At 45.8% G+C, this 14194-nt stretch overlaps 1 protein-coding gene across 1 annotated transcript; it reads right to left on the reverse strand.

Annotated features, from left to right (window-relative positions):
* Nucleotides 1–12879: 12879 nt before the first annotated feature.
* On the reverse strand, nucleotides 12880–13896 carry LOC135399799 (uncharacterized protein K02A2.6-like). Its single transcript, XM_064631534.1, has one exon. It carries the CDS (start codon nucleotides 13894–13896, stop codon nucleotides 12880–12882), a length of 1017 nt encoding a protein of 338 aa, XP_064487604.1.
* Nucleotides 13897–14194: the final 298 nt, after the last annotated feature.

Genomic DNA, 14194 nt, shown 5'->3' on the forward strand with positions numbered 1-14194 from the left:
GAACTGAGACAAATGTTAAATATTAGAAATAAGCTTTATAGAAATGTCATAAAAAATAGGTCACCTGAAGATTTAATTATTTTTTAAAAATACCGAAACAATGTAAACTCGAAGTTACGTAGCGCAAAAAAGCTATACAGTATTACAATACAGTTTTCAAGAATGTTTCAGCTAAGCCAAATATTGCATGGAAGAGTCTTAAATCAATTTACAGTCGGGAAAACAGCCGTGTCGAGGAGTTGGCCGTAGGCGGAGCGGTTCTACTGGTGCATGGTTAGCTGGAGAGTTTCACACTTTTTTGCAACCCTGTCAAACTTACACAATTCCACAGGTACAAGTTCACATTCTCCTGGCATACACTCCGTTCCACGCCAAGACCCGGTTTCTTTCTGTTTCCAACAGATTCACAGGAGGTCATTTCAATTTTTAAAAACCTCAAGAATAGTAGAAGTTGTGATAAAGACGGGTTTCAGATCTGTCAAATTAAATTCGTTCTCGATATAATTGCTGCTGTATTAGCTTTTATTTTTAACAAAATAATTTATTCCGGTGTGTTTCCGAAGGACATGCAAATTGCAAAAGTGGTCGTTTTACATAAAGGTGGGGACCTTAGTGTTCTCAGTAACTATAGGCCCATATCAATCCTACCAGTATTTTCAAAGGGTTTAGAGAAATTAATCCATAGCAATCTTTTATCATTTTTAACAAAGAATTCCATGCTTTCCGATTCTCAGTTTGGATTTGGAAAGCAACGCTCGGCAGAACTAGCTCTTCTGTCCCAGAAAGAATGTATCCTTTCCGGGTTCGAAGAAAAACTCATTACTCTTGGTCTGTTCATCGATTTGACCAAGGCTTTCGATTCACTGAATCACGGTGTTCTCTTCTTAAAGCTTGAGCACTACGGTATCCGCGGTGTTCCATTAAATTTAATACGCACTTATCTTCAGCATCGCAAACAGTTTGTTGATATTCAGGGTCAATGTCCGGGAATACACCACATCACAACCGGTGTACCACAAGGGAGCATTCTTGGGCCACTGCTTTTCATTATCTATGTGAATGACATGTTTGCCTTATCGAACCACATTAAGATAGTAGCTTATGCTGATGACACCGCCCTATTCCTGCAAGGAAAGGATCTCACAGATTTAACAACAAAGATGAGCAACTTCTTATCAACCTTCTACACGTGGTCTACAAATAAAAAATTATTTGATAATGAACCCCCTTAAAACCAAGGCTGTTGTTTTCCACCCACTGCATAAGGCTATTTCCTGCTCCGAATCTATTGTTATCGGTACAAGCACGATATCTTTTGTCAAGGAGGTGAAGTCACTGGGCGTCTGGTTCACTGATATGATGTCGTGGGATACACACGTCAGTTACATCACTAACAAAATATCGCGCGTGATCGGCATCTTAGGTTGACACAGAAACCTCCTTCCAACTACAGCAAAAGTTATGACCTATAACGCACTGGTTTACCCTCACCTCACATACTGTCACCTAGTTTGGGGAACCACAACGCAAACAAATCTTCAAAGGTTACTTTTGTGTCAGAAGAAGGTACTTCGTCACATAGCAAACATTCCCTTTTTACATCCCAACAGGATCCCTCTTCGCGAAATTTAGCATAATCAGAATTATGGATCTCTATGAGTACCGTATGTCCATTACATATGCAACTTCAGTAAAGCAAAATAATCACATCTTTCTAGCCCTAGCCAATTTAACCATGAGATTAACCCCTTATTCACTACGCTACAATGAGCCGTAATTCACACCGTGTGCACGAACTAATTATGGCTCACAGTTGGTTTCATATAATCTTCCACGACATATCAATTGCCATATCCAAAACAACATAAACATCAGCTGTCTTTCAATTCGCTCTATAAAGGCCATGTATGTTCACTAGCTTTTTTGTTTTATGCATTGTGTTCATTACCATTGTCTCACTCCGTAATTCGTCTGGTTTGCTATTTTGTCATTGCTGTTCGCTCTGCATTGTCTGGTTTGCTATCTGTCATTGCTCTGTTGTATCTGTCGAGTGTACAAAGGGGGGTCAGACCTCGTCAAGCTGCAGTTTTTGCAGCTTTTTGTCTGTATCCGCTCACCAACTGTCATTGGTGAAATAAATTATTATTATTATTATTTTATTTGAAAAAGCAGGCAATTTAATTCACGTAGAAAGTAACGAACAAAGATGAAAGTTACTGAAAAGGTTAGCCAGCTGTAGGACTCGAACCGACATCTTCTGGATTATCTTCTCTTCTCTCGTGTTCTCTCAATTTAATTCAACTAATAGGTAGGGCGCATGGGTAGGACACAGTCGGCCATTTGAAAGAAAAAAGAAGAAGAAAACAGCAGTTTGCCTGCTTCCCCGCATAGGAGGCCATCCTTGAAATGCTCCTGTGCGCAGTGGCGTATCTAGAGCTACCTGCGCCCATGGCAACATGGTTAACATGATGTCCTTGGGGATGCGTTTTCGTGTGGTCCGCACTAGGTTTCACACTACAACCTCTCTAATGGCGGGTACTTTAGATCATTTATGAATGTGCCAGGTTGAGTGCCCGACCTGGCACATTCACACCCGACCACATAATGGCGCCCCTGTTCACCTGGCGCCCATGGCACCTGTCCACACCTGCCACACCCTAGATACGCCACTGCCTGTGCGAGGTTCGCTACAGACACAGCCGCAATACAGATAAAACAGAGGTTTGTGGCATGCGTGCAGTTCAGAAATTAACTATAGGGTCATATGTGCAATACCTATATTGTAACATAGACGGGTGGAGGCAGGTTTCAATTTTACATATTATGCTTTCCCACCCTGCTGCAAGAGTATAGAGAAGGATTCGGGATACTTGAAGGGACGAATGACAGGTGTAAAAAGAAACGAAGACACGAAGTGTAATAGTTCTACACACAAGCAATCCGTGATACACGAAAGGGGAAAACTTGGCAGTGTTATGTGTCAAGATCAACCGCATGAGAAACGGATACATATGCGGAAATTCGCTATGTTTTTATTTGCTCCAACTCGCCATATTAAGTTGAACAAACACAACCAGATACAACTACCACTAGTTCAAACAACTCGGAGAAAAGAGCTAGGTGCTCACGCCACTCACGCCAGCAATCGCTCCATTGCTGACGTCAGCACCTCTTTTCCTTGAGTCGTTTGAATTCGTTAATTTTGGGGTGTTTGAGGCTCACATGTCTGTGTCGTCCCGAATTGTGGTCTACCTCGGCAATTCTCGTTGTTTACGTCGTAACTTCTCGCTTCGTACAGACAATGATAGCGTCCGATAGCCTCGTGTCAGTTGCTTTCCGGTGAGAGACCTGTAGATCGGTGTATTCATACGCGACATTTCATTTTGCCAATATTTCGATAATACCAGCTATAAATTTGAAGAAACACGATAAACGCGAGGCAGAACATCGCAAAATGCCCTAATCTTTTGTTGCCGCCCACATAAAACACTGCGTTGCCCACCCAATGTAGCACGGCATAGTGTACATATAAGCCTAACAATGATTTATTTTGAAAGTGTGGATTTCAAAGGGATGAATTTTTCGGCGGTTTATTTCAGCGGCTGGATTTTGGTGACTGGAATTTTAAGCGTGTGTTTTTCAATTACTTATTTTTAATGGTGTAAAACAGCGTACACCCGTACTGCGTAGCATATGTAACCAGAATAGCAAAGGCACTGCCACACACACATAACACATAGGTGTGTTCCCTAGTGACGAGTGATATCAGGTTTGAAGTGATTGGGGACACTGTCTTGATGCTCATGTTAACACGTGGAGCTGCTCTGATACTAATGTTAACATTGCTGTTCAGGCTCATGTTAACACTAGAGCCGCTCTGATTCTGATGCTAACATGAGGGCTACCTTGCTGATGTGGCACAATAGTTGCATTGATGCTGGTTATGGCAATCTTGAAAATGCTGCTGTGTGGCCAGCAACGGCAAGCTATTCACCGCCCCACCCCGTCGCTGTCTACATGCTTTCTGAAATGTTCTGCGAAGTAAGCCGCTCATGTCTGGGGGAGATGAGAAGCCGCAAAAACGTTTTATTTCACAGTTATATTGATTACACACCTGACACGACAAAAATCCTGATGGCGAAGAGCGATTTTGGCTTCAGATACAGGGCCGCGTACTCACCTGCAAACGAGCCTGACTGCTCTGCGGGGGGTTGGCAGAAACATTTCCCCATACGGGCTTTTTCTCAGACTGGTTGCTAGAACGACAGCATAAACTGGGAACGACAGTACAAACCCTCTAATAGCGGCAGACTTAGCGGAACAATAATACGCTCGAGATCATGCATACCATTCGCGGCGATGAGAAACGTCCGTTACAGCTCAAGCGAACCCAACAAAGCTGCGCATGCGCGACAGACAGCGCTTGCTGGTGGCATGGTGAAGAGGCAAGGACGCGGTAGTTCGTGTTGGCATGTAGCCAATGGAGCCATCGCGGCTCAAGAAGCAAAAGTAGCAAACTGTACACAATAATTTTGTCCATTTAAACGGAAAAAATCTTGTATCTTGTATCATGTGTATCTAATTCCACTGAAGTGACACTCACCCCCACCGTAGAACCACATTACGTCCATGGATGTCATAGTTATGTTTAAATTGGACGAGGACGTCTGGACCAGATGAGGACGTCCATGGGCTTTTTATGGTGGATTGGGGTTGCACTAATTGTGGGAAAACTGTTTTCGGCCGCCTGACATTCCATACTGACCAAAAACTGAAACAAAGTTCTGGGCCTCTAGACTTCTCCTTTAATGACGAAGTTACAGGCATCCGGATCGGAAGACGGCTTTATACCGGAAGATAACATTCAGTGACACCCAGAGGCCTATTTAGTTACATTCCACACGCAGCGTGCACGCGTCTTGTGTACTCCCGAAGCTATCTTAGTTGAGGCCCCCGATGTCGGCCCCGGAACAGCAATGTCGAGGAATGCGAACAGGCAGCATATGACGTTGGAATCAGCAGACAAAGTTGAGCTAACATTAACTATCAAAGATAACATTTCCAATTGTGTACTTAGTACGGTACTTTAAGTACTTTTGTCGGCTACTTTCCCGTCAGGTGCTCAAGTAGCTACCTTGAAGTCAAGACAGAAAAATGGAAAACATCCGTAACTTTTGTGTCTAGCGGCAGTATTTTTGAACGAGAGTGTGGAGTGCTCTCCTCTTTTTTCATAGTATACCGAGAGATGAAAGAAGAAATAAATCAGGAAAAAAAAATATGTCCACTAGCACAGCTGGTTGCCTGAGCAACTATTAGCGGAAATTGTGTAATCTGTTACAGTTCATAATCATGGACAAGCACTACCGAGATAGGCCTCAAACGGGGCTGATGGATATTCAATGACTCGCTGGATGTGCCCTGCATGTGCCCCAGCGATTCGGACATTTTACACTCACTTGGTCGAAACTTTTCAGCTACATGTTGAGCTCCATCATAATCTCTGTTCATCATCTCATCATTTGTTTGGACTTTCTGTGTGTAAGCGTACTAGTGTAGCAAGTACGACGTCGTTGAAACTCACATCCCCATTTTTTTTCTTTACTACATCACTATCACTGCCTTCACTCAGTTGCAATGTACTTGGTGAGTACTTTAAGGCACAATTCCCAGTGCTTCTTCTACTTTACTTTAAGTACACTATATATTTAAAATTCGGTGCTTTCTGCAGTACTTCACGTATCACCGACGCCCAGGTACTCTGTACCTTCCTTTAAGTGCAATTTTAGAGACTTTGCCCACCACTGCAGATACGGCAGTGTTTTCAGGTACGGCCAGAGAACTGCCCAATAATTCTTTCAGGGCCATGGTGGCAGACGTGTGGAAGCACACTACAATAGCCGCCGTTACATGAAACCGACTGAAACGGTTCGAGGTACATACCGTACTTCCTCACATGAACACGCTTTTTGGCGGCAGTGACAGCTTGTGTGCCACAATCTTACGATCTCTTCGATTGTTTCAGATGAACCGCATGTGAATTTTCTGGCGCTGGGAATGCATCGGGCCACGTGTATACCTACGCTTCTAACAAAACAAGTTTGAATCAACGACAGCTGCTTGCTGATATCTTCATGCTATCGTGAAAGAACATTCCAAAACGTCCGCTACGCCGTATCTCGTCCATAGGCTGCTTCCACGTCATCGTAGTCTCCCTACATAAGCACACTTTCGCTGCTGGAACCTCTTCTTTTTGGCGGCAGTGACAGCTTGTGTGCCACAATCTTTCGATCTCTTCGAATACTTCAGATGAACGGCATGTGAATTTTCTGGCGTTGGGAAGGCATCGGGCCACGTGTATACCTACGCTTTCAACAAAACAAGTTTGAATCAACGACAGCTGCTTGCTGATATCTTCATGCTATCGTGAAAGAACTTTCCAAAACGTCCGCTACGCCGTATCTCGTCCATAGGCTGCTTCCACGTCATCGTAGTCTCCCTACATAAGCACACTTTCGCTGCTGGAACCTCTTCTTTTTGGCGGCAGTGACAGCTTGTGTGCCACAATCTTTCGATCTCTTCGAATACTTCAGATGAACGGCATGTGAATTTTCTGGCGTTGGGAAGGCATCGGGCCACGTGTATACCTACGCTTTCAACAAAACAAGTTTGAATCAACGACAAGGTACATATAAATGGTAGCGAAGCTTGCATTGGCCACCACGTCTTCAAGGGCGGCCATGATAAGACCGTCAGCGCCATCCATCCGTTGCGGGGCATACTACAAATTTCGTCGTAATGACGTCACCTGAACGTCACGTGGTACGTCACCGTTACGTATAGCACGGGGCGGGCCAGGCGCTCGCGCTGCGCGTTCCTTCCACCGCGATGCCGAGCCGCAGAATGTCACAATCGCTGTTGATAGCTAATCCAAGAGCAAAAGCTCATGAACAATTTGTAAACAGAGATGAATTAACACTAGCGACATGCGTGCAACAAAGGACACAGGAGACCAGGTGGGGGCTTGCTTTCTTTTATCACGGGTAAATTCGCCATGGCATTGTAAACAGTATAAATACAGTATAAACAGTATTATGTCGTCCGTCCAACTCCAGTATAAACACCCACGACAGAATAATGTGCAATAACCAGTATGACAGTCTATGTAGTGAATAAGCACAAAAGGATAATGTACAAATTCCAGCAAACACAGATATGGCCCAGGACTATTGCTGTCCCCATGCACATCTGGAGCTTTCCACATATCTCTCGTACCAAGCAGGTGGAAGTGAACATATTTGCACTTTTGGGTCACATTATATGATACTTGCATGCTGTGTGGTGCTATGTCTCCCAACAGTTTTTGGCATTCGTAATGAATGCTATGGAGGAATTAGAAGGCACAAGTCCATTAGCTCAGTTTAGAAGTCTGTGATACTTTATCTTGCAAAACAGCCAAAATAATATCAGCTTCCAGCAATGACAACCTTGTTCAGAGCATACACACTGTTCATGAGTACTACTTTGATTACAACAGCATTTTTGTATTAAAGGCATGTCAAAGCATTGACAATGTTCTCTGCTTCTGCTATTTTGTGCACATTTTGCCACGTGGTGTAGGTTTTCAAGCTGCACAAAGTGCTTAGCCCTGCACATAACTGCACGTACATACTGGCAGTTGTGCACACAACTACTGAACTCAGCACAGGATCCAAAATATAAAATTACATACTAGGGATCTATGTAGACAGGTATACACTAAATGCATATCAAAGAGAGGTCAAACTGCTGATGATCCAAAATAGAAAATCCATGCTAGGAATCTATATACAAGGGGAAGCAAACAACAACTTTATTATGGGATGATGGCTGGGGCTTCCACAGGGATACACCTAATACGTATCAAAGAATATCAAACTGCTGAAGATTCAAAATAGAAAATGTATGCTAGGTATCTATGTACACAGGTGTACATACACTAAACGTATAAATAGGCACACACTACTGAACTCTGCATGGCTGTCAAAATACAAACAACACAGTAAGGAACCATGTGTAAAAGTGCACTATGACAATCGTACGCTACACAGGAATGAAAGAATCACAAGAGATCATGTGCAATCTAGGTTACAACTGAAAGCACTGGATAGACAACAGAACCATGCATATGCTTTTGCATGGAAAGAAAATAACTTCTGGTTACATCAAAACAACGTGCACAGATTATGAACTTAGTCTCACTGCCTGCTGCAGTGCCTTTTGACGTAACGTACTATTTCGTACTTCCTCATTCCTATGTCGTGCAAACCAGAACAGTCGCACCCTGAGAAAAAAGTGAAATAAATCATCATACACTGATGAAGAACATAAACTCAATGTCTTTGGCACAAGTGTGTCCAACACTTCACACAGCTTGGACCTGACCCCTTGGGAGGTGAAGAATGTCTTGACATTTGCTTTGAAGGCCTCCTCGCACGCACCCACAAACGTCGCAAAGGCAGGAAGAGGAACTGACAGCTTTCCAAAGTCAGTACTGTCCACATTCTTTACACTCAAATAAAGTAATAGCTGGCTACTGTCCTGAAATGTGGCATTGTCTTCCAGCAGTTTGCATTTCTGCTCAGAGGGGCAAGTGTGAGCACCGAGAAATTTTGCACCAAGCCACCCTGCGAAGAATGTTGTGCTGTTGGACCCTAGCGGTGATGGCGACTCACTCGGTGCCACAATGACATCGTCAGTAATGTGCGTGGCAGCAGAACATCCAAGTCTGCTCATGTAGTTAGGACCAATAGGTATTGCCGCCAGGAGGGAGTCCACGTCTTCAGCACAGTTTGAGCCCTGCGTAGTCTTAAAAAGTTGTCCGAGTAGCAGATGCCTTACTGCTGCCTGGAACTGAATGCAGCTGGAGTCAGGGTTGCTTCCACACTTTGTCCTAATTATGCAGAAGGTGTTTTCGAGTGCATCCTGGTTCAGCCTTCGAGTGAGGAGGTACTGTATGCCAGAGTTTCGCAGGTCTTCGCTGAGCTGAAGCACGGAAGTCATGGTCAAGCAGAAGCCACGGATACACGGGGGTGGTCTCTTGCATCCAAGAACTGTAATCTTCTCAAACTCGGACAAGCACTCCAGCAAGAAGTCCTTGTGAGCAGACCCCTGTTGTATTGCCGAAGAATATTTTGTCTTGCCATGCAGGTGGCTACTGTTAAGAGTGTCGAAGAGACGGTCGACGCGCTCAACAAATCTGGCTGTGTGGATGGCATCAGGTGGTAGCTGGTGGAAAGTGGATAAGGTGAACATTGAGGCTGCAACATGGTTGCTGAAGATATGTGCAGCCAGTTTGACTTTCATTTTTGAGCTGAACGTTAAATTGAAGTGCCCATCAGTTAGCCGTGGCATGGACCGTATTTCAAGCTGTTTGTCAATGGCAAAAGCATCCCGGATATGCTGTGCCCTTATGATGTGGTTGCCAACCTGGAAGTCATACTTTAACAGCATGTTGCGAAGGCATTTCAGCAGGTGGGGTGGATCAAATATGAAGAACAGCTTCTCATCACCAATAGTGAGATACGGCTTTGCAGTTGTAACCAGCTTCCCCAGTAGAGAGATATTCTGGCTTCCTTGGTCACATGTCACAACTTTTGGCCTCAATCCTGCACTCAGGAGGCGGTGGTAGCATTCAAGCAGTTTCTCTTCCAAGTCTGAAGCAGATGCTGCTCTGTGAGTGAAGAAGTAGCCTAAGACCTGCTTCCATGGGGTACAAATGCCTCTAGCCATGAAGAGAAGTGCTTTATTTGCCAACTCGGAGTGAGCATAGTTGCCACAGCTCGGAAATCCTTCAAAACAGTCTTCTGCTGCATTGTAGTGCAGTTCCCTCTTGATGTGCATCTCGTCGAAGATTATCACACAGAGCTTGTCCATTTCAGAGAAGTTTGTCACCTTTCGCTTCACAACATCAAAGACTTCATCTGAAAATCCAGGTCGTAGTGGGATACGTTTCATCCACAGCTGTAGTGACCTCACTGACGGCAAGTGGAACAGCTTTCGGCAGTACCTGTAGCCACGGGGGCTGTGAAAGTACAAGTTCAGCGCGAATGTCTTGTTTGGTGGTGACCAACGGCGCCCAAATTTGCACACACCTCCCATCTTTATCTGTGCCTCAATGAAGTCTGCGACAGTTCCAGAGACGTGACACCTCACATGCTCCATCAGGTCACGGATGGTCCTCGTTCGTCTACGCCTTTCAAGGTCTCTCTGAAGCTTCTTGTTGCGGGCTTGCAACTGGTGCACTTTCTTGCGGAGGTTATCCAGCTTGCCTTTTGTTGGCTGTGCTGGAGCTGCCAGACTACTGGACGATGGGCAATCTTTGGGGGGATGCCAGCCACTTCCACCTGCAAATGGTGATCAAAAAGCATTCACAAGTCTGCGGACTTCATGGCGGTAGAGTATTCGTCACATACCTCCTAAGTGCTGAGGTGACGAGACTGCACGCAGTACACCAGACGACGTTCCTGGCAGAGGAGTGACAACTGCAGCTAGTGGGGAGCCAACAGTGCTCTGTGTTGACAAGGCTGGTGCGTGTCGTGCGTAGCTATGGTCCTGATGAGACAGATCACGCTGTTGCTGACTTTCTTCGGTACCACACTCTGATGAAGCAGATGATGTCGTACAGTTAGCCAACCCAACAACTACGTTACTCAAGTATACCTTCAGCATGGCAAGGATGACTCATCTGGTGAAGGTGTATTGCTCCTGTGCTGTCGTCATCGCAGGCTGCCACAGCTTGCACACGTTCCTCCGTTGAAGGCCCACTGCTTTCAAGTCTGCTCTGATTGGCGTACGCACTACTTCCTCCTGTAAACCACCAGTAGCACTCGCAATAATTGCCTCTAGAGTTACAACATTTTCATGTGATAACTTGAGCATACTGACTTGTATTATGCTTACCAACGCCATGCAGTGTGCGCTTCAATGTAGGAACTGCATCCCACCGAAGCCTTCCTGTGCGCAAATAAGCAACTGGTGCGAAGTGCTGGGAGCACAGGACCTTAGAGCGAATGGAAATTAGACTCGTATCCGCCTCCAGGTTGCAAAACTCCAGCCACGCCTTGTACCTGCGAAGCAGTTTTATTGTTAAAGAATTATGCAAAGCTGTGCCACGAAAACATGCACTAGCTACAGCAGCCTAACCCTGTATGCCCTACATTCAGAGCTAAAAAAAAAAAAATCAGCAAGCAAAGCAAGCCATCAACATGCTAGCATTGGGTACATGTGAGCACATGCAGCACAGCCCTTTGTGTCCTGTACATGCAAACCGTTGCAAAACTCCTCGTTCAAAGCAGCCCAGCAGCCACATGCTTAAATATTTACATGTTTACCACCTCACTGTGGAAGGATGACCTATCCAGGGAGTGTCCATACAGTCTGAAAGCTGGAAAACAGGTGATACCATTGAAACGCTATTAATCTTATGTAACTTGCACTATGTTCACTTCACCGCCCTCAATAAAACTCGGGGGGAGAGGTACGCATTGTACATCAGCAAACACTGCACGTCCTCAACCAAGTGACTCAGCTCCGTTCTCGACCGTAAACACTTATAATATATAGGAACTCACCTCAAGGGGTCCCGAGGAAAACGGTGGAAACTTATACCGCCCATAGTGTCATCGGCGTCACAGTTTCCTTTCTCCTTCAGGAGGCACCGCTTATGTACGCGCCTCGACATGGTGCGTCTCCCGGTAGAGCCTGCAGGAACAGGTTTACCGGCGTTCTGTTGTGTTTTACCATTGTTCGTGTGTGCCTGCCTTACCTTAGTTCTCCAAGAAGTGTCCCCTGTTCAACTTGGTGGTTTGAAATTGAAAAGACGACGATGAAGAAGAAAACGGCTATGAACAGTCACAAAATGCGCAGTCAACGTACGGCAAACTCGTAGCTAACAACATGCTGAGGGACAGGAACCGGAAGCGTACTCGGCTCTGTCTGTAATCATACGTATTACTGGCAGAACGGGCGAATTGCTATATTAAAAATATGCATATTGGATTAATACACACATTATTCGCGCCTCCGATCAAATTATTTTTGTTTACCTTCGTAGTTTGCCCCTCAACAACCACGCTCGCATGTGTATCATGAAGGGCGCAGGGTTGCTAACACAGATTTGGTATTTTTTCTCGCCTTCGCTACCATTTATATGTACCTTGTCAACGACAGCTGCTTGCTGATATCTTCATGCTATCGTGAAAGAACTTTCCAAAACGTCCGCTGCACCGTACCTCCTCCATAGGCTGCTTCCACGTCATCGTAGTCTCCCTACATAAGGACACTTTCGCCGCTGGAACCTCTTCTTTTTGGCGGCAGTGACAGCTTACGATCTCTTCAAATATTTCAGATGAACCGCATGTGAATTTTCTGGCGTTGGGAAGGCATCGGGCCACGTGTATACCTACGCTTCTAACAAAACAAGTTTGAATCAACGACAGCTGCTTGCTGATATCTTCATGCTATCGTGAAAGAACTTTCCAAAACGTCCGCTGCACCGTATCTCGTCCATAGGCTGCTTCCACGTCATCGTAGTTCCCTACATAAGGACACTTTCGCCGCTGGAACCTCTTCTTTTTGGCGGCAGTGACAGCTTACGATCTCTTCAAATATTTCAGATGAACCGCATGTGAATTTTCTGGCGTTGGGAATGCATCGGGCTGTGCAAGTCAGGGTTTGTACATCAGTACACGTTTATTGTAGAACGATACAATGGCTACCCGAACTGGGCGCGCGAGATATTACACTTTATCACGAGGCTCGCAGAGCCTCTTGGTCGTTATAGCACATCTCCCCCCTTTAATGCACTCAGCTAACAAACCTGTCCCAGCCACACAAACACACTCATTCAAATCCAACTTGAAGTCTTTTCACTGGCTTCACCACTCTGCCGCTGCGAGTAGTCATTCCTGTTGGGTTATGTGGGGGGTGGTCTCCCGGTTGGTGGCCGGAACTGTCAGACGAACCAGCTTGTGAGACTTCCCCAGACGACGACCTAGCGGAGACAACACGCTCAGGCCCAGGTCCTGTTCCTCCTCCGAGTTCCTGGGGACGAGAGTCGGACGTGGGAGCTGCCAAAGTCTCTGCAGAAGGACCTTTTTGGGGGCAATCAGAGGACGGTGACGGTACAGGTATCAAGTGAAATCTGTTCCTACGGAGTACCCCATCGTCCATCTGAATGTTGTAGGACCGAGGCGCTGCTGCTGGTGTCTGAACCACGCCACTTGATCGGGTGTCCGTTATCCATACCCTCTCGCCTTGCCGTAGGGGTGGTAAGGTTCGCACACCATGTCGCTGATCATAGTTTCTTTTTTGCATTTCAATGCGACGCTCTTCCCATTGACGCAACTGATTCCGATCTGGTGTCTTGGGACATAACAGCGACACGGCGGTAGGAAGCGACGTGCGAAGACAGCGACCCATAAGTAGCTCAGCCGGACTGAAACCATTTCCTAATGGCGTAGCGCGGTAGCTCTGAAGAGCTTTATACGCATCGTCCGACTTTTTGAGACTCAGCTTTATGACACGGACAGCGGCTTCGACGAAGCCGTTGCTTTGTGGAAAACGTGGACTAGAAGTCCTATGTTCAAATGACCACTCTTTCGCGAATGTAGCAAAGTCACTGCCCACAAGTCTCCGAAATTGTGGTCCATTGTCGCTGATGAGTACTTCTGGCGTTCCGTGCCTGGCAAATATGGATTTCAGGTGATCGATGACCGCTGAACTTGTTAAGTTGGTCAAAGGAGCCAGTTCCGGATATCTTGAGTAATAATCCGTTACCAGCAGGAACCACTTTCCACTAAGGTAGGAAAGATCGACCGCTACCTTCTGCCATGGGCGCTCTGGGAACGGCGAAGGCATCAAGGGCTCATGCCTATTGCTAGACTCCTGGACACAGCGCGGACATCTTCGAACATCATCCTCGATGTCCTTAGAAATTCCAGGCCACCAAACGTCTGCCTGGCTCTTTCCCTGCACTTTGTGATCCCGGCATGCCCTTCATGGATCTTATCGAGTATCTCTCCTCTCATGGCGACGGGGATAAGAATTCGGGACCCTTTCATGAGAAGTCCGTCGTCGAGAGAAAGGTTAAACCTCTCTTGCCAGTAGTTCTTACAGCTCGAGTCAACAAGTGCTTTGTCTGGCCAACCTTGTTGAA

The sequence above is a fragment of the Ornithodoros turicata genome, chromosome 7 (assembly GCF_037126465.1).
Source record: "Ornithodoros turicata isolate Travis chromosome 7, ASM3712646v1, whole genome shotgun sequence".
Taxonomy (NCBI): domain Eukaryota; kingdom Metazoa; phylum Arthropoda; class Arachnida; order Ixodida; family Argasidae; genus Ornithodoros; species Ornithodoros turicata.

Excerpts from the sequence above, each read along its gene's own strand:
- LOC135399799 (XM_064631534.1), bottom strand. The coding sequence starts at position 13,896 with ATGCCTTCGCCGTTCCCAGAGCGCCCATGGCAGAAGGTAGCGGTCGAT.